The following is a 21,502-nucleotide window of genomic DNA, read 5'->3' as shown; positions in this document are numbered from 1 at the left end:
TCTTCACATGTCCTGTCCTGCCCCATCCTCAACCTTCTGGTCCATCTGTATGCACTTCTTTTTCTTCTAATCTGTCTTTACACTTAAGAGTATGTTTTCTCACTTAAAATGTATCTTGGTTTGATTTCCGTTTTATTTCTAACTTACTTGAACATGCTTTTTTTCCCTTTTCCTCATTCCTCACCCACTTCCTTGCGTCCACAACCCCACTTCCTCTGCCGTTTCTTCTCAGTGGTCCTGGCATAAGCCGGGTCTGGGCGGCTCAGTACTCACCGGAATAGGTGCTTTTGCACATGTCACTCTCCTTGGGCTCCTGTGGGGTGCCGACCTGGGTCTCTTCCTCTTGTTTAATCCAAGACAGAATATCTGATGTTGAAATGCTAGGCTCTGTTTGTGGGGGAAGAGAATGGCCTTCAGGGCTTGACTCAGAAAGTGGAAATAATCATGTTGGTTTGCTGAATATTACATTTTGCCCAAATATTTATCTCTAATTAACTATAACAACAAAATGAAACTAGCCTTTTAGAAAATGCATATAACATCTACAGAACCAGTTCAAAATGAAACCAAATTTATGAATCTTTACATGATAGACTCACGTTGATTCACTATTTTCAGTGAGCCCATTTCAAAACAAATCAAAATTTTTATATTAGAGATGACACTCTGAAATAATCTAGATTCAATAGCACCTTTCATTTCATTAGCACACTTACTTTCAAAGTATTTTCACCTTTTTCTCACACAGCTTTTTTATGAAATAATGAAGCAGGGAATATTTTCTCCATTTAAGTAGGAGGGGCCCTCAGAGGTTAAGTAAATTGCCAGTAAGGAAGTGTTTACAGTGAAAAGCTATATTATCAAAGATTTGCTTTAAAATACGCCAAAAAAAAAAAAAAAGATGAACCGAAAACTTTAAAAAAAATGTTAATTTGAAAACAAATACAGGGACTTCTCTGGTGGTGCAGTGGTTAAGAATCCACCTGCCAATGCAGGGGACACGGGTTCCATCCCTGGTCCGGGAAGATCCCACATGCCGCGCAGCAACTAAGCCCATGCGCCGCAACTACTGAGCCTGCGCTCTAGAGCCCACGAACCACAACTACTGAGCCCATGTGCCACAACTACTGAAGCCCACGCACCTACAGCCCGTGCTCCACAACAAGAAAAGCCATCACAATGAGAAGCCTGTGCGCCGCAACGAAGAGTAGCCCCCACTCGATGCAACTAGAGAAAGCCCATGCACAGCAACGAAGACCCAACACAACCAAAAATAAATAAATAAAATTGATCCTTTAAAAAAAAAAAATACATTTCCAGAATTACAAAGTTAGGTTTAAGCACAGATCTGACTGCTGAGGAACATTTTTCAGGTTCCCAATTCTGGGTTCTTTCCAAGAGATCATATTACTTCTGCTTATTAATGATATAGGTTATTGTTTCCTGAACACTGGGAGTGGGGAGAATAGTATTTGCAAGTCCCTCAGGCCTTGGGGATTCTTTTGGAAAGAAAAAAAGAACAGCCTCTAAAGGCTTTGCACATAACATGCCTCATTTGGTCAATACAGAAACAGCTGTGCTTGCTATTCCAGCCGAGGTCTATATAGCCTTTTTTGGCCTAAAAGGACAAGCTGGCACGCTGACAGGGTCCAGAGAGTAAATTCAAGCTCTCTATATTATTTATGAAAAAAGCCTTGTACGAAGGTTATGGTTTTATTCCTAGCAAATGAACAGAACTCAGTGTTTTGTTTTTTGTTTTTTTTTAGAACTCAGTGTTTTGCTCAATGCCTTTCAAATCAGTTAGAGACCACTGAAATCTAAAGTCTAAAGGAGAAATAAGAGGTTGGACAAGACTAAGGCCCAAAATACTGTCAGGTTATGCAGACAGACGGAAAAATACAGGTTTTTGCACATGTGGCAGTTTGTCTTTCCAACTTCCTACTTTGAGCTACAAGGCTGAAGTGTATTAACCATAATCCAACCTTATCTTTTTTTCTCCAAGACTTTATAAACACACACATATATAAACAGGCAGTGAGAGACTGAGTGTAAGGAAGTGGATCTTTTAACAGACATCCAAAGGATGAACTGTCTATTCATCAAAAATATGAGACTTTTAAAATGCTTAATTGCTTTATTAGTCAATTTTCTGAATAATGAGTTAGTGCTCTAGAACCTCCAAATGTGATTCAAGTGGTTTTGACTTTTTTCTTTAGTTTATCATTATGAACGCATAGAATACTATACACTGGATGAGTTTCAATCCATTGCAGTCATTATTTTTTTAACCATTTTTTAAATTGAAGTATTAATTTACAATGTTGTGTTCGTTTCAGGTGTACAGCAAAGTGATTCAGTTATACATATATATGTATATATTTTCAGATTGTTTTCCATTATAGTTATTACTGAATATAGTTCCCTGTGCTATACAGTAGGTCCTTGTTGTTTATCTATTTTATATATAGTAGTGTGTGTACGTTAATCCCAAACTCCTAATTTACCTCCTCCTCCTCTCCCCCCGCTATCCCCTTTGGTAACCTTAAGTTTGTCCGTGAGTCTATTTCCATTTTGTAAATAAGTTCAAGTCATTATTCTTTTTAACGCTCAAATTGTCCCTTTATTGGCCAGCGGGAGCCCCTTCAGGTCAGTTCTATATCTTTTCACATCATCAAACATCTAGTTTCCTTTATTTCTGGTATGACAAACTAGACCAGGTTCATCTTGTACATTTCCGGCTCCAAGCACACAATCAATAATCTCTCCGAGAAACGGAATTTAGAGACAACAATCTGGATGATCAGGACGCTAACTGCTGATAGGTGGTCACTGCTTCTAGGTCTTTCCAATGGACAAAGCATAAAATACATACCTTTTAGAAAAAGGAAAGTGTCATGAGTTTATATTAATACTTATGATTCATATTTAAGATTACAGGGTTTTAGTTAAATCCTTTGATTTTACGCTTGTATCTTTTCTCTCTTATCCTGAGAATCTTGGTTCCTAATGACACTACATAATCTTTGCTTTATCTGAATGTACATTTCAAAATAATACCAATATTATTAACAAAAATATGGACTCAATTTAAGATTTTTTTGTGGTATACAGTTTAGTTATTTCAGTATGTGTTTGATTTTTATTTTATATTTTTATGTAAAATATTTACAAAGCTCCAAAATCAAAACTATAAAATAAGGTACATTCAGAGAGGTCTAGCTGCCATCTCTAATCTCTCCCTCCCTGTATAGGCAGCCATTCTCATTGGTTTTTGTTTTAATCTTCCATTGTTTCTTGGAAAAATATAAGCAAACATATATACATCTTTGTATTTTCCCTCTTTATGAGGTATACTACACGAACTGTTCTGTACCTTCATTTTTTACTTAACAATATATTCTGGACATCTGTCTGTAGCAGTACACAGAGATCCTTCTCATTCCTTTTTGTAGCTGTACCATTGTTTATTCAAGAGTCTCCTACTGATAGGCATTTGGATTCTTTCCAATCTTTTGCTACAATATTAGTCAGCAGCCAACCATAAAAGCTATGGAGGACTAAAAGAACAAGCTAGTTCTACAGAAGTGCGAGTGGCTATTGTTATTACACACTGGCTCAGCATGTCTTCACTGAACCTGGGGAACCCCAGGAAGGGAACCCTTCTTTTTGAATAATGATGCTAAAGTTCCTCTGGTCATTTAACTAACTAGATCAGTAAAACTAAGTAAATATTTATTTTATCAAGTAATTGGGTCTTAGCACTGTTGTCACTGAATGCATGTAATATGGTTGTGTCTACTACATTTGGTGGGAGTGGTGGGAGTGTATAACTGAGGACCTTTTGGAAGTGAAATAAAAGGAGCAGGAGTACTGGAATACTAAGGTGGCCTCATGCAGTCACCTGCCTGGTGACAGTAGGGCAACTACTGGCCCAGTCACCACAATAGCACTCAGAGTACATCTGCACAGGCCTGAGGAATCCCAACAGTGGATACTTAAAGAGACACAAATGAAAGTAAAATCATTGGTTCCTGCAAGCAGCAGGCTTTGGAGAAAGCCAGAGAAGACAGAAAAACTGAAAATGGTGATCAGGTAAGAGGAAGTCGACAAATGCTGAGGTTTTAGGTTTGAGGGGTAGTTCAAATAGAAAGGCTGATCCCAAGAAAGTATAAAATTTTAATATCTACACTGGTTGAATGTTATTTTAACTATGAGGAGATCTTATTGTATGTGTGTGTGTGCATATGTTTTAAACAGGTAAGGCCCCAGGCTGTCTGAAAAGGAGCTGGAACCTTGAGGTTCTGGGATGTATACAAAGGTATTATGAACTAAGTGAATTAAAACAAGTGCTGAGGGACTTCCCTGGTGGCGCAGTGGTTAAGAATCCACCTGCCAAAGCAGGGAACACGGATTCGAGCCCTGGTCCGGGAAGATCCCACATGCCACGGAGCAACTAAGCCTGTGCGCCACAACTACTGAGCCTGTGCTCTAGAGCCTGCGAGCCACAACTACTGAAGCCCACGCGCCACAACTACTGAAGCCCGTACGTCTAGAGTCCATGCTCCACAACAAGAGAAGCCACCGCAATGAGAAGCCTGCTCACCGCAATGAACAGCAGCCCCCACTCACTGCAACTAGAGAAAAGCCCACGCGCAGCAACAAAGACTCAATGCAGCCAATAAATAAACAAATAAATAAAATTAAAAGAACAAAAAAAAACTGGTGCTGAGATTTGCAGCAACATGTATGCAACCAGAAATTATCATGCTAAGTAAAATAAGTCAGAAAGAGAAAGATAAATACCATATGATATCACTTATATGTGGAATCTAAAATATGGCACAAATGAACCTACCTAGAAAACAGAAACAGACTCAGACATAGAGAACAGACTTGTGGTTGACAAGGGGGGGGTGGGGAGGAGGGACGGGGGAGGGGGGAGGAGGGAGGGGGAGGAGGGAGGGGAGGGGAGGGGGAGGGGAAGGGAGGGGGAGGGGAAGGGGAGGGGGAGAGTAGGAGTTTGGGGTTGGTAGATGCAAACTATTACATTTAGAATGGATAAACAACAAGGTCCTACTGTATAGCACAGGGAACTATATTCAATATCCTGTGATAAACCTAATGGAAAAGAATATATAAAAAGAATATCTGTATGTGTATAACTGAGTCACTTTGCTGTGCAGCAGAGACTGGCACAACATTGTAAATCAACTATACTTCAGTTAAAACAAAAACTGGTGCTGAGATTTGAATTCTTAAGCAGACAATAAAAATACTTGACACATGAAACTACCATTGGTAAAGATATAAAAACTTTTTTTGCACCTTTTGTGAAATAGGTATGGAACTGTAACATAGCAGGTGAATATATTGAGTATTTGTGTAATAAGTTAAAACCTCTAAGTTTTATTTCCAGGATAATTCTTGTTTGCAAATAGGCTAAAATAAAATAAAAGGATTATCATATTTGGATGTGCCTTAGTCGCTGATTTTGTTTAGGCCTTGCTGGATTGGAGTGAACAGTGATAAAGGAGATAAGGGTGATGCACCCAAAACAATGATGATCAAAGAAGTCTCCTCAGGACTACAAGGTTTGAGAATGAATTTATTTTACTTATGGGTCATTCTAGAATCTTGGCTCTAGTCCATGGCTTCCAAACTAGAAGAAGGGCTAGATAATGGGATTTTGGTAATTATTCCATCTGAACTTCCTAGTTAAGGCTTTTCTCCAAAGAATTCTAAAATATTGGAGTTCAATATTAAAACTATCAGCAACCAAATAATGGCCACACACACACAGAGCTGGTCTGTATTTTGGCCCTAGTAATAGAGTTAAAGAAGAATTTCAGAAATCTCAGGTTTATATTTTTCTGTATTCTCCCATTCACTACTATTTTGTACTCATTGTAAGCAGTTTTATCTAAGATACTAGACATCAATGACTGTTCCCTAGGAGGAATAATAATTTCTCTTTTCCTTCATCAGATTCAGATGATGGTGATGGAGACAGAGCATAAAATTAATTCTAAGATATCTGGACATAAAAAGGAGGGGGTGCCACATGGCACTATTGCTATCCCCAAATCTAGCCTACCTATGCATATTTTTATTTAATTACAATGCATAGTTCTTCCTAAAGCTCTAAAATGGAATACAATAATAAATTATGGGTGTTATTTTATAAGAAATATGGATAAACCCAAACATAATTTTAGAAAATTGTTTCTAAAAGTACATCAAAATTTTAATGTAAACACACTGGTCTAATAAAAATTACAAGGTGTATTAAAATTAAACAAAGATGGGAAATTCCCTGGGGGTCCAGTGGTTAGGACTCCAAGCTTCCACTGCTGGGGGCCCAGGATCAATCCCTGGTCAGGGAACTAAGATCCTGCATGCCCCTCAGCACAGCCAAAAAAACAAAAAAAAATTAAACAAACATTATGATGTTAAAGAAAAGAGAAGCTGCTTGCTCAAAAATGAAAAGTTTTGATTCCTTTTTTTATAATAACAAGATGTTAAAAATGATATAAATGGTTAAAGTGAAGAATAATCTACGAAAAAAATACTTTATTAGTTCTGTCACTAAAGTGGCCCAGCATTAGTATCTACCTGGCATCCGTGTGGACAGTCTGTTATGCACCTTGATGACCAGACAGTTAATACTATTCTCCACCGAAAGGAAACAGGACTTTTTTAATGTGTTAGGAGAAGGAAAATCTAAAATAGGCTCCTGTTAACACAGCAGGCCTGAGACTGCCTATCCTTAGAAGGCCTGCTTGCAAGGTTGGTGCTTGGCTGGCAAATAGCCCTCTATGCTGATATCAAACTTTCCTATATGTTGAGTGCCTCACTGGGCCTAAGCTGTTTGTACAAACAGTGTGGTTTATGTTGAACATCCACTTTCCTTCTGGGAGTCTGGAATCTTGGTACATGCCAGACAGAGGGTGCCTACGTGACCAGCCTTGGGTGCTGAGTCCCCAGAGAGCTTCTCTGGGAGACAACACACTGCACATGTTGTCACAACTCATCGCTGGAGGAATTAAGTGTGTCCTATGAGACTCTACTGAAAGGGGACTCTGGAAGCTGGCCCCTGGTTCCCTCCAGACTTTGCCCTGAGTGCCTTTAACCTTTGCTGATTTTGCTTTGTGTCCTTTCACTGTAATAAATCTCAGCCCTGAGCATGACTATATGCCGGGTCCTGTGTGTCCTCCCAGCAAATTACTGGGCCTAGGAGAAGTCTTGGAAATCCCAACACAGCCTGGAACATATTTTTTTAAGAAAACGAGTACTGAGGCAGTACTAGAAGGACACAGGAGACACAGGAGATAGTTTAAAAGTCCTCTCACTTGTTGACAATTTGAGCAACCAAAAGAAAACAATTGAATTAAATGAATAAAAAGGCATTAAAATATAATTAAACCTAAAAGGAGGAAAATATTAAGGGTTCTAAAGGTTAGAAACATATGAATTTTTTAAAGGCTATATATTGATCAGTCCAAATTATATGACTTCTATCCTCAAGTTCTGGTAAATATCTAGGTTGGTAATCACCAATGCAAGCTAAAACTCTAAAGAATAAAACCAGAGTACTAAATAAATGCAATGCTTACACTGTTAATTCTAAATAAAAATGTATTAAAGTATAAAGGGTAACTACCCACAAATAGAGTCTTCTCTTTTTAAGATTTTTTTTTTTGATGTGGACCACTTTTAAAGTCTTTATTGAAATTGTTACAATATTGCTTCTGTTTTATGTTTTGGTTTTTTGGCCCTGAGGCATGTGGGATCTCAGCTCCTCAACCAGGGATCTAACCCACACCCCTGCACTGGAAGGCAAAGTCTCAACCGCTGGACCTCCAGGGAAGTCCCCCACAAATAGAGTCTTAAAAACCAAGGTAAAAATAAATTGACAAGATGGAAGCTAAATCAAACTTTCATATATAATCTCAAAACCAAATTATTTATACCTTTTCCATTCATCCCTAAACAATAAAATGATACACTCATTTTTTCTCACTGAGGACTATGTCATGTAACTAACAAAGGTGACCAAGGAGCCATTTCCAATAATGAATTTTTCTGCAATCAAATAACCCATCTTTATTTGTGATATGATTTTAGACTCATTATTTATATCCATGATATAGAGATAAATAAAATTCAACCCGTTACACTGCCTAAATACAATCACCTACACATTCTTAAAAATAGTGGGTAGCAGATATATACGTTCCTCAAAACTCAGAGAATGGGACTTTCCTGGTGGCACAGTGGTTAAAAATCTGCCTGCCAATGCAGGGGAAAACGGGTTCGAGCCCTGGTCCGGGAAGATCCCACATGCCGCGAAACAACTAAGCCCGTGTGCCACAACTACTGAGCCTGTGCTCTAGAGCCTGTGAGCCACAACTACTGAACCCCACGTACCTAGAGCCCGTGCTCCACAACAAGAGAAGCCACCGCAATGAGAAGCCCGCGCACCATGATGTAGAGTAGCCCCCACTCGCCGCAACTAGAGGAAGCCCGCACACAGCAACGAAGACCCAATGCAGCCATAAATAAATAAATAAAATTAAAAAGAAAAATTTACATCAAAAGAAAAAATATAAACAGATATTGAACTCTAGGTAAATGATATTCATGCTGAACTAATTAGGGGGAAATGTATTGATATCTGTACTGATTTTGAAATACATGAAAAATAAGATGTATTGATGTGGGGATAGAGGGATGCAGGGATGGATATATATGTAATAGGGAAGTACAGTAAAATGTTAGTGATAGAATCTAGGTGATAGGTATCTAGGTGTTCATTGTAAAATTATTTCAACTGTTCTGATTGTTTGAAAATTTTCATAATAAAATGTTAGAAAAAATAACAGTGTATGGGGCGGGGGTGGGTTGTCAGAGAAGTTCATCTAATAGAGATGTCTGGAGGATGAATTTTCTGTGAGCTTTCTATCTATCAAAGAACAAAAATTGCATGAGATTTTTCTGATAACAGAGGTGGGACTTGAGAGAAATAATACTGGACTTTGACTAGCAGTCTTTCCCACACAATATCAAGGAGCTGCCAACCAAAAAAACCAGGGAGAGTTAACTAATGATAGCTGGCTCCCAAACTGGGCAAAATCCACTTTGCCCAGGTGGATGCCATCAGGGTCTGCCAGTTAAGTGCGTCCCCGAGGGACCAGGCAGACTCCCAGCCCCTTAGCACTTCTGAACACCTGGGCACACATTCCCTCAATAGCCCTTAGGTGTGTGGTACGGATGAGCGAAGGCCCTGGACAAGGTTATCTCTAAGCTCTATTTAAATGCCTGATGACCCATTTGCAGTCTACTTGCTTTAGGACTGAGAGGCTCTAGAAGCCCCAAGCCCTGCTTACCTTAGTTCTGAGCCATCATCTCTGACCAGGAAAGGGAGACAAGGAGTGGATGCTCTCTTCTCTCACTCACCTTCACTGGGATCTGTGGGAATCTCACTTCCCTCTGGCCCTGCCTGGTCCTCTGTATTATGGCCCCCTTCTGGCTGAATCTGAGATAAGACATCAGGTTGATTCATGGCATAATCTAGGAGAGGAAAATGGGAAAGAGGGTATGACGAAGTGATAAATGAGGATGACAACTCATGGCCATAAAAGCTGAACTGAAGGCTGTGAGGTCCACAGGCCCAGGGAATTTCTTTTAGAGTCTAGATCACCTCCCCCCATCCATTCACCTCCAACTATGGACGGTATCTATTAGGAAACAGGTAAGAGGAGAGGTGAGGTGTGGGAAAGGCACATGTGCTACTTGGGCACGGCCTGCTACTTCCATGGAGTAAGAGTGTGCCTCGAGGAGGAGAGGCAAGGCCCTTTCAAAGTGAAGGATACCATGGAAACCACTGCAGCTGGCACACCCATAACCTTGAACTTCATTCTCTGCCCCATGATTTGGCAGAAGGAGAGATCATGATTTCCTATTTAGCAAGCGTGAACTGGAAATCTTTCGCTTGGAACCAGAAGTGTGAGGACAGAGTGAAAATGAGGACACTGGAGGAAAAGGGACCATTCTGAGACTTCTTGGAGCTGCTGTCACCTCATTCAAAAGGTGCCAACTTAGCCTCACCCATGGAAATGAGAGACTCGTAGTTGCCCTTCATGATATTCTTGTAAAGTTCCTTTTGCCATTCTTCTAATTTTTCCCACTCTGGAGTGGAAAAGTAGATGGAGATGTCATCAAATGTCACAGGCACCTGAAATTACAACACTGGGGTTAGTTTCTCTCACTGCAATTTAACCATTCAATAAATCTCTACTAAATGCCTACTAGTTACAAAAAACCTATGTGAGATGCTGAAAGGATACAGGCAATATTTAAGACACAGATCTAACCTCCAAGAGTTGACAGTGTTTTCACTGTGATAAACTTTAGGGCTATGAGTTCTAGGAGAGTGTAAACAGTCACTCATAGAGGTAGGTACAAATGCAAAGCAGGATTTAATTCACAGAACTCTACATATTGTGAATATCCATCAAGTACAAGGCTTATCCTAAGCACCAAGATTATAAATATATCATTTCTGCCTAAAAGGAGCATATGACTATATTCAAATTAATGACATGGACAAGAAATTTTGGAAACAGAGCTATAATGGGGTTGGGATCAGTCTAGAAAAGATGGAACTTTGGCCAGTCCTAAAAGACAGGTAGGTTATAAACAGGCCTAATGTGAATGGGAAAAACATTTAAGCATGGGACATTGGAGAGTGCATTCAGAGAACAATTATGGATTCTGCCTTGTTGGAGTCAAGGTTTCATGAAGGAAATGGTCATATACAGAACAGAATCCTCCCACCTTCCAGCACAATTCTGTCTAAAGCTAGGAGCTTATCCACAGGCAAATGGATATGTTTCTCTGGAAAGAAATACAAGAGTTGCCTGGGGAATTAAGGCACCAAGTACGGGCACTATCCCCTAGTGTAAAGCTCTTCTCCTTCTGCCATCATCATAATGGCTAGCTCTTCCTTTTCCTGCCTGAGGGCTTTCAACAGTTTTATTCTTAAATATGAGCTTATTTCTAAGTATCAGTGACCATTTAGAGAAATCCTGCCACATGATCAAGAAAGACTAAAATAAAAGGAGGGAAAAAAATAACTGTGGAAAAAATAGAAATACCTAGGCAACAGAATTTTTTTTTAAAACCTTAATTAGTGGGCTTCCCTGGTGGCGCAGTGGTTAGGAATCCGCCTGCCAATGCAGGGGACACGGGTTCGTGCCCCGGTCCGGGAAGATCCCACATGCCGCGGAGCGGCTAGGCCCGTGAGCCACAACTACTGAGCCTGCGCGTCTGTAGCCTGTGCTCCGCAACGGGAGAGGCCGCGACAGTGAGAGGCCCGCGCACCGCAATGAAGAGTGGCCCCCGCTCGCCGCAACTGGAGAAAGCCCTTGCACAGAAACTAAGACCCAACACATCCAAAAATAAATAAATAAATAAATTTATAAAAAAAAAAAAAAAAAACCTTAATTAGTAATCCCATAAAGATTCGAGAGATATTAAACCCATAAAATAAAAACAGGATGCTACGGGAAAAGAAATATCCAAGAGCAAGAAAGACTCTGGGTAACTAATATATACACATATACTTTTTTCCCCAAATTAAAAAATTCAATAAAAAGATACTCATCTTCATACACTTAACATATCCTTTAAAATACAAAGGTCTATACAATTCTATGAGGCAATTAATTTCTCTCTAATTGCTTCATTTGTGTCATCTTTTTTTCCCCAACCATAAGTTTTGTTCCTTAGGAGCTAGAACCATAAATTACTCATTTTACATCCTGCTCAGCATCTAAAACCAACTGAGGCAAATGTAGATGCTCAATAGTTAATTTTTTGTCTAATCTCACTACAGAAAAGATTTGTGATAGCTTACAACAGAAACACATGTGATAAAATAATGACAAAAATAAAGGATTGAGATGGGCTTCTGGTTCAAGATTGTGAACTAAACACACATGTACTTCCCTTTCCACCCAGAGTTCCATTGAAATGACAGTAAATAAGATCAGGAGGGATTAAATAACAGTACCAAGAATGAGAAGGAGAGGCCGTCACTAGATCAGAATTTCTGATGAGTTTCTCACTGAGACCTAGAGGATGCGCCTGTGCTGGGGCCTAAGGTACGAGGAAGCTGCATCTCTGACAACACACAGGAAAGGACTGCAGTGACGAATCCAGAGAATTCCAAGCTCAAAGCTGGCAGAGATGCTGAGTAGGGGTTACTGGTTATAAACTGCAGTCTGGAGGTCTATCTTTGGAATAGCGGGGCCCCCCTGCCTTGTCCTCATCAGCCCTGGTAAAGCAGCATTTACCCCAAAGCTGAAACCCAGACCTCAACTCTAAAGAAATTAAAAAACCCACCTGGAGGGCTTCCGTGGTGGCACAGTGGTTAGGAATCCGCCTGCCAATGCAGGGAATACGGGTTCGAGCCCTGGTCCGGGAAGATCCCACATGCCGCAGAGCAACTAAGCCCGTGCGCCACAACTACTGAGCCTGCGCTCTAGAGCCCACGAGCCACAACTAATGAGCCCGAGAGCCACAACTACTGAAGCCCACACGCCTAGAACCCATGCTCCGCAACAAGAGAAGCCACCGCAATGAGAAGCCTGCACACTGCAGCGAAGAGTTGCCCCCACTCGCCACAACTAGAGAAAGCCCGTGCGCAGCAATGAAGACCCAACGCAGCCAAAAATAAATAAATATTTTTAAAAAACAAAAAAACCTGCCTGGAGACAGCACCCGGTCCCAGTGCGGTGCTGACAACTTAGAGTACCACCTTACTCCTGGCCTCTGGGTGGCCCCCGCACTGCCTGTTTGCTCCTTGCACAGCACCTTAAAGTGAAGCCCACCTACATCGGGCACCTATGGAGAGAGCCTCTCCTGCAAAGGAAAGATCCTTTGGTTAAACAGACTTACATGGTGGCAGAGAAAACACACCAGCTTCCTCAAATTAACCTCTTAATTAACCTACAAACAACCAAGGATTATTCGATATTGAAAAAGTAAAACTAACAGCATCAAGATGAACACACACTGCAAACAATCCTAGAGAATTAAAAAAAAAAAAAGCTCTAATACATATTCTCAGAGACACTCAAGTAGATACTGCATCCATTAAAAAAAAAATTCAGGCTGCTTTAAAAAAGGAGAAAATAAATATTCTGGAAAATTAAATATATACTTGTTAAAATAAAAGAAAGGCTGGAAGGAAACGTCACAGAACTCTAGTTTAAAAGGTGAAAAATATGAAGGAAACGTTAAAGACACAAAGACAATAATCCATCATCTGTCAAACAGTAATTCCAGAAAGAGAACAGAAAAAAATGTGAAAGGGGGAAATGAAAAATTATAAAAATAGAATCACAGAAGAAAATTTTCCAAAGTGGAAAACATATCAGTCTTCTGACTGAAAGGTCACACCGAGTGCCCAACAAAAATTTTAAAAGACCTACACCCAGACACATCCTCAACAAATTTTAGAAAAACAAAGTACAAATAGAAGATAAAATCTTCCAGAGAGGAAAAAAAAAAAAAAGAGATTTCTTACAAACAAACGAGAATTGATTTGTTATTAAACTTTTCATCAATGGCATTTGATGTTATGAGACAAAGGACCAATGCCTTTAAAACTATGAGAGAAATGGAATATTATTCAGTCTTAAAAAGGAAATTCTGACACCTGCTCCAACATGGATGAACCTGGGAGAGGTCATGCTCAGTGAAATAAGCCAGTCATACGGGGACGGATGTCATACTGTATGACCCTACCTAGATGAGGACCTAGAGCAGACAGATTCACAGAGACAGAAAGCAGAAGCGGGGTTGCCAGGGGCTGGGGGAGGGGGGAATGGGGGGGTTATATAGGTGCAGCATTAAAGTTTTGCAAAATGAAGACGTTCTGAAGATGGTTGGTGGTGATAGTTGCATAACAATATGAATGTACTTAATGCCACTGAACTGTACACTTAAAATGGTTAAAATGGTAAATATTTTTTCTTTTTTCCCCTCCCCCCCAAAATGGTAAATTTTATGTCATATATTTTACCACAATTTAAAAAATTAAAATTAAGAAAAAAATTTTGAGGGAAAATTATTTTGAATTTGGCATTCAAAAGTAAGGGCAGAATAAGAGCATTTTCAACAAATCAAGGACACAAAATTTCTTTGTGGCCCATGTTTCAATCTAGTAAATCTTCGATATATTTCAATTTCATGAAGAAATCTTTGAGAGAAATCACATTATTTTATATATGACTTTGGAGTTTAAGATGGACAGTTTAAATGTTATCCATTCATCCCGGTAAGACAGTAAGTAACTTTATGGCAAATACTAAGTTTAAATTACCCAAAAAAACCTCTGGAGGCGCTCCAGATACACAAACAAAACACACTGTGGGGAAGGTTCTCTCTAAGATGCTGACTCTGACCCCTCCGGCCTCCTGCTCACCTCTGCTCCCCTCCCCTGCAAGTCTTAAAGGAGCCTCCATCGCCTCTCTTCCCGTTCACTCTTCAGCCTGCTGCACCCAGCCTTCTATCCCCGCCACTGCACTAAGACAACTCTTGCAAGGTCCCCAGCGAGGCTGTGTCGCCAAGTTGTATTCACCATCCTCACCTTTCTAGCCCTCTCAGTAACACATTAACCCACACAACCACTGTCCCTTGACCCTGTGACCCACACACTCACTGGCCACCACTCCCACTCACGGGCGCTTGGTCCTTGGAATCTTTCTGCTGCTTCTCCACATTCTCTCCCGAAGTAATCACCTCCAGCCTCATGACTTACAATACAATCTGTACGTCAATGATTTCCAAATATTTCTCACCTTTGAGCTTCAAAGATCACTTAACATCTCTCCTGAACGTATCCCAGCCATCTCAAACCAATGCTGCCAAAGGAGAACTAATTCCTTCCCACCCTGAAGTATCCCCACCTCTGTAAATGCCGACACCATCCATCCGGTCCTTCAAGTCAAAAGCCTAAGAGCCGGTGGTTAAGAGCATACGCTCTGGAGCCAACTGGGTCACAGTACAACTCCATTATTTATATTTACTGACTGCATGATCTTGGGCAAGTTAGGAGTCTTATGAAAGTAATTAAGGCACTTACAACAGTAAGTGCTCAGTAAATTATCACAGTTAATTTACAGCTATTTTTCTTAATTCCTCCTTCCCTAATTCCCATTAGTAAGTCCTACCGTCAATTTTACCATCAAAACAGCCTGAATCTGTCCACTTGTCTCCATCTCCACTGCTGCCACCCTCACTCAAGCCACTCTCGGCCCTCCTACTATTACAGCTGCCTTATTGTTTTCTCCCTGCTTCTGTTCTTACCCCCATGACCCATTCGGCCCAGAGCGGCCAAAGAGATTCTTTCAAAATACAGACCAGATATAACTCTTCCGCTATAAAATCCCCCAATCTTCCCATTACACCCAAGATAAAGTCCACATTCCTTACCTCAGTTTCCAATGCCCTATGTCCGTGGTTCACAACCGTAGTTGCATATTAGAATTATCTATGGAGTTTTTTTTTTTTAACATCTTTATTGGAGTATAATTGCTTTACAATGGTGTGTTAGTTTCTGCTTTATAACAAAGTGAATCAGTTATACATATACATATGTTCCCATATCCCTTCCCTCTTGCATCTCCCTCCCTCCCACCCTCGCTATCCCACCCCTCTAGGTGGTCACAAAGCACCGAGCTGATCTCCCTGTGCTATGCGGTTGCTTCCCACTAGCTATCTATTTTAGGTTTGGTAGTGTATATATGTCCATGCCACTCTCTCACTTTGTCACAGCTTACCCTTCCCCCTCCCCATATCCTCAAGTCCATTCTCTAGTAGGTCTGTATCTTTATTCCCATCTTACCACTATGTTCTTCATGACCTTTTTTTTTTCCCTTAGATTCCATATATATGTGTTAGCATACTGTATTTGTTTTTCTCTTTCTGACTTACTTCACTCTGTATGACAGACTCTAACTCCATCCACCTCACTACAAATAACTCAATTTCGTTTCTTTTTATGGCTGAGTAATATTCCATTGTATATATGTGCCACATCTTTATCCATTCATCCGATGATGGACACTTAGGTTGCTTCCATGTCCTGGCTGTTGTAAATAGAGCTGCAATGAACATTTTGGTACATGACTCTTTTCGAACTATGGAGTTTTAAGATTAATGATTAGGCCCCATCCTGAACCTGTTAAGTCCGAACCTCTAGATGTGATGCCCATCAAAATTTTAAAAGCCCCCCCAGGTGATTCCTGTACAGCTAGGGCTGAAAAACACTGCCCTAAATGAGCTGCCCCCCTGCTTCTCTAGCTCCACTTATTCACTGCACACCAGCCAACTGGTCTTTTTCCTTCCCCTCAGTGTTTCAAGTTTGTTTGTGCCTTTGGGACATTGCACCAGGTATTCTTTAACCTAGAAAGCTCTTCCTCAGATCTTCTCCCAGTAGGTTCCTTCCTGTCATTTAGTCTCAGCCTACAAATTAGCTACTTTATGAGACCTTCTGTGACATCCAATCTAAAAAATAAATCACCAGATAGCACTTTTATTTTTATCAAAGTACTTAAATGGATTTATTTTGTTTGTTTATTTTATCTTTCCCCCTAAAATTTAAGCTCCAGGGGAGCTTACAAGAATTGTTCACTGCTGTGCCTTCAGGAAGTAGATATCAAGCAAATAGTAAGTGTTCAAGAAGTATTTGTTGAATAAACGAATAAATAAACGGGCATGTTTGGAAACTAGCTGCCTCAAGGCTGTCTTCCATAGCTCAAGAACCATGTTTATTTCCTGTTGTTTTAGGGACTATTCCCTTCAGAAGGGCCGGGCCCTAGCACTGTGGCGCACGCTGGAAAGGGTGCTGCAGGACAGGGCCCACGTGGACCCTAGACCCACAGACAGCCCCAAACCTTATATTAACCACTTAACTCCACACCCCTTCCTCTGTCCTCTAACTTTTTTTTTTTTTACCAGAATTTCCAACAAATTCAAATTGACTGATTTAAATAATATTTACTTTTGTTTCCAACCAAGACTGTAGCAGACAGGTTAATAAAGAAAAAAGTGACTTGGGGATAATGGGCAGGAGAAAGCAAAAGAGAAAAAAATCCATCTGCCGGATAGCCAACTTTGGATTGGGAAGAGTTTTCCAATCTGAAGTTTGACACTTCAAATGATCACTAAATTGAACATGGAATGCTTCCAAAATAGACAAAACACAAAACAACTTCTTGGTTCCTTCAGCCAAACTGATTGACCAAGACTACCCCTTGCTAATAGTGTAAGGTCTAGTGGTAGCACTCTGCACGCAGAAGTGGAGGTATTACCTTTGGGATATCTCCTTTAATACCGGGGGGCAGCCGCAGGATCCAGAAGTTCCTGTTCCTCAGCAGGTTCTCCAAGTTCTCCAGACGCCTCTGCAGCAGCCCGTACTCCTGCAGCAGGGTCCCCAGCACCGCCCACTTGCCCTCCAGCTGGTTCCCGAGATCAGCCACTGTCTTTTCGCAGCTGGCCAGCTTCTTCTCGGCCGTCCCTGTCCGTCCTTCCAGGTGCAGGAGTCGCCGGCTGTGGACCTCCACCTTTCTCTCGATAGCCTGCACGGCCGCCACTACTGTCCACAAGGAGATGGCCGCAGTCTGCAGGTGTGCTTCATTTGCTGCTGGGGGTGTGGGAAGAGGAAGCGCCTGCAGGGATGTAAGGCATTCGGAGTCCCATTCAGAAGTCTGTGTGCAGTGGAGAGAGGAGACGAGACACTGAGTGTTAGAAGGAGCCCTAATCCGAACTAAAATGAGGTAAGTGCTGCTTAAGTGGCCAGCGGAGATTAATCTAAATATAGTTTTAGTAGTGCCTGCATAAGCCTCATCTTTATGGAGCTCATTGACATAAAAAGCCAAGAGAATTGCTTTGGTGGTTGAAGGATGGAGTAGATAAGACAGTGAACAGGTGAAACTGGATCAAGAAGCAGCCTGGCACAGAGCCAATCACCCAGAGGCCAGGTTGCTGCTGCATCCTTTGTCTCTGGAAAAGCTCTAAGTGCATCAGGATCTTTCCAGGTTTCAGTGAGCTCAGTGCCCTTCTGATAAACCCCTTATTTATTGACTTAGGCTCTGGCCCCATCCATCACCCTGCTGACAAGCCACAACCATATCATTCAGTAGTAGCTGAATAAGCTGAGAATGTTGAGTGTGGAGAAAGCATGACAGCGATTTTCAAATACTTGAGGGTTATAAAACAGAAGGCAGGACAGACTTGTTTACTCCTATACTGTGTTACTCCAGAGGGCAGAACTAGAACCAACATGAAATTTTCAGGAACGTAAACTCTGGCCTATATAAATACGTTCTGAACTAGATCTTTCCAAGAACATAACAGGCTGCCCCCTCACTGAACATACCTTGGAACAAAGAGTGTATAGAAAATGAAACTCCTACAACAAATGGGAGGTTGGATGAGGATAACCTCTGCAAAGCCTTCTGACTCTACGAGTTCAACAACCGGCTCTTTGGCCACAACCTCCGGTCTCTGCAGCTCTCCCACTACCTTTTTCTCCTTTCACCTGCTCTGCAATCCCACTGAACCATTGACCGTTCCATTTGCTCCCGGTTTACCGGCCTGCTCCGGGCTTTGCTCTCTTCCTTGGCTGATCATTTCAGCTAACTTCAACCCCCTCACTCGTCTGCCTTTCTGCCTCACCTGCTCGGCTAACCTCCAGCTTTGAATCAGTTCAGTTGTTCTCATTCTCTGTTCCTGGAAGCAGGCTGGTAAGCCCTACGAAATGAAGTCACACAACCGGGTAAACTGGTGTCACCACACACCCGTGGTCTCTAAGCTCGGCAGGGACTCAGCACTGCCCTGCGCCCCCATGCTCCTCTTCCCATGCCACAGAGTGGCCACTACAAGCCCCTGGCCCTGTCCAGCTTTTAGTACAGCGCCTCTCAAACTAATGGGCGTCAGCGTCATCTGGAGGTCCTGCTAAAATGCAAGACTCTGATTCAGTAGGTCTGGGAGGAAAACCGGGAGTTTGCACTGAAAACAAGGTGATGCTGCTGTTGCTGCTTCAGGGGGCGCAGGCTGGGCAGGAAGACCCCTGTCCGCTGGGGGCCCCTCACTCTCAGGCGATGACGCGGCCTCCTACTTTGAGAAGAGGGTTCGAACTATTAGACCTCAACTCTCTCAACGTTCTCCTCTTTCTCTTCGTTTTCTTCACACTCCTTCCCACTTCAAACTCATCAGTAGCTTAGTCCATGCTTTCTTCTTTCCTTCCCTCAGGAAAAAGGTTCATCCTGTTTAAAACTGATCTCTCCACTTTATGCTCTGAATGCCACCTCCTTCCACAGTTTTAGGTACACGGATCTTTTCTCTTGTTTATGGTCAATGTTTCAATCTCTCCTGGGTCTTCTCCATGGGACAGACCTGCACTGTTCAATATGGTAGCCACATGTGGCTACTGAACACTTGAGATGCATTTATTTCCATTGAGATGCGCCGTGAGTAAAAAATACACACCAGAGTTTGAAGACTGAGTATGGGGAGAAAATGTAAAACGTCATCGATCATTTCTTAATACTAATTACACACTGAAATATTTTGTAAGCCTTGGGTTAAACAGAACATATCATTAAAGTACATTTCAGCTATTTCTCTTTACTTCTAAAATGTGACTACTGGGAATTCCCTAACATCCAGTGGTTAGGACTCTGCGCTTTCACTGCCAAGGGCTCAGCAGGCCACTGGGCAAAAATAAGTAAGTAAATAAATAAAATAAAATAAAATAAAATAAAACGTGACTGCTAGAAAATTTAAGGTTATATATGTGGCTTCTATTATGTTTCTATTGGACAGGGCTGGCATATAGACACATGATCATCTCTACCATATTGAAAAACAAGATCCAAAAGGGAAAAATAGGTCTGAGGGCACAGATGACAGTCCCTCTGCTCGATCCCCCACCCCAATGCTGCTGCTTCTTCCTTTTTCCGCCTCTTCCTCCCCCTCTCACTTTCGGGTCACTACTCTGTAGGCCAGTCTGGCTCCTAATCCACTACAATGACTCTCCTTGGCGTGAGCAGAGGCTTCTTAGCTGGCAAATCCAAGGCATCGTTTCCGGTCCTGTTACTTGACTAGTCCCTGCTGGTTCTGCACGGCTCTTGTGCGCAGCGACTGTCTCGGTCAGCTCTGCAGGCTTAGCAACTGCCGGAGCGGGCTTGGCACGCGGCAGGCCTGCAGTAAACATCCGCGTAATGAATAAAACACGCAGAAGGTAATCCCGCCCTCGGAACCTGCACCAGTCGTTCACTCTGCAATCCCGACGGAGGGCCTCCTGCGTGTCCGGCATCGTCACGGGCTGGGCACTGGGGATCCCTGTCCGCCGGCGCTCCTTCAACACACCTAAGTGTTGCAGTCACCACGGCATCTGTGGCTGTGCGAGGCTCACGGAGGCGGCAGCGAGGGTGACTGTGGGGTCGGCTCCCAGGGCTGGAGAACGGCTGATGAAAACCCCAAACCAAGCCAACCCCACTGCCCCGCGTCCGGCAGGCAGGAGCGGGGCTGGCACCAGGCGAGGATCGCTTCACTCATTCCTCTTTCATTGGTGTAAGAGGCTCTCTCCGCTGGAAACCTCCAAACGGGATGGGCGAGCCGGGGCCTCACACCCAGGCGCAGGGACCCAACGATGGGGGAGGGCGAGCTGTCCCAGACCCGCTCTCGGCGTCGGGGTCCCCCTCAGGCCCCTCCCCTGCCGGCGGGACCCCGGGGGGTGTCTGTGCTCGGCCGTCCGGGCTGCGCCCCGCTCCGGGGCCCCGCGCCTGACAGGCCGGGCTCCCCGCCCTCCTCCCTTCCCTCGAGTCCGATCGCAGAGCCCGAGGCGCCCCGACCCTCCCAGGCTCACTGCGCTCGGCCCGCGGGCCGCCCTTACCGGAGCCGGGGCTGCCTCGGCCATGGTCCTGCGCTGTCCGGCCCGGGCCGGAGTCGCCGCCGCCGCCGCCGCCGCCGCCTCCGCGCTGCCCCACGCAGGCCGGCCCCCGGCCTCTCCGCAGGCGGCGCCCGCCCGGCCCTGCCTTCCCGACCCGGCTCTCGCACTGCCGTCGGGCCCGGCTGCTCGGGGCGCGGGGACGCGGCAGAGGCGCGGGGCGGCCGGCCGGTGGAGCTCGGGTGGCGGGCAGGCTCAGCCGCGCTCAGCCCGCAACGGCCCCTCAGCTGGCGCTTTGTGGGCACCGAGCGCACCCCCGGGACCGCTCGGGCCTAGACGCGCCGCCCGCCCGCCGCGGCAGCGCGCCCCCTGCCGGCCCCGGCGGCCACTTGCGCCCCACCGGCTGGCTGGGCTTCGCTCGGCTCCGCTCGCGGATGGTTTGTTCTACGGAACTAAGTGGGTCTTGTTTTCTCACACACCCCGAGAGTGCTCAGCAGATTGGTGCTTAGAGCCCAGCCGCAAACCAGGGCTCATTCTGGG

The 21,502-nt window shown here is 43.3% G+C and overlaps 1 protein-coding gene across 1 annotated transcript in view; it reads right to left on the bottom strand.

Annotated features, from left to right (window-relative positions):
* ZNF398 (zinc finger protein 398) overlaps positions 1 to 21,114 on the bottom strand; it is a 28,120-nt gene extending 7,006 nt beyond the window's left edge. Inside the window, exons 1-5 of the mRNA XM_082473693.1 lie at positions 20,969 to 21,114; positions 17,382 to 17,777; positions 10,108 to 10,234; positions 9,457 to 9,570; positions 274 to 387 (exon numbers count right to left, since the gene is read on the bottom strand). Of these exons, the coding sequence (XP_082329819.1) occupies positions 274 to 387; positions 9,457 to 9,570; positions 10,108 to 10,234; positions 17,382 to 17,777; positions 20,969 to 20,992 (775 nt within the window). The 5' untranslated portion in view covers positions 20,993 to 21,114. The remainder of the gene's footprint in view (positions 1 to 273; positions 388 to 9,456; positions 9,571 to 10,107; positions 10,235 to 17,381; positions 17,778 to 20,968) is intronic.
* Positions 21,115 to 21,502: the final 388 nt, after the last annotated feature.

The sequence above is a fragment of the Balaenoptera physalus genome, assembly GCF_965194825.1.
Source record: "Balaenoptera physalus genome assembly, chromosome: 8".
In the NCBI taxonomy this organism is placed as follows: domain Eukaryota; kingdom Metazoa; phylum Chordata; class Mammalia; order Artiodactyla; family Balaenopteridae; genus Balaenoptera; species Balaenoptera physalus.
This window is presented reverse-complemented; position numbering and strand designations above follow the sequence as displayed.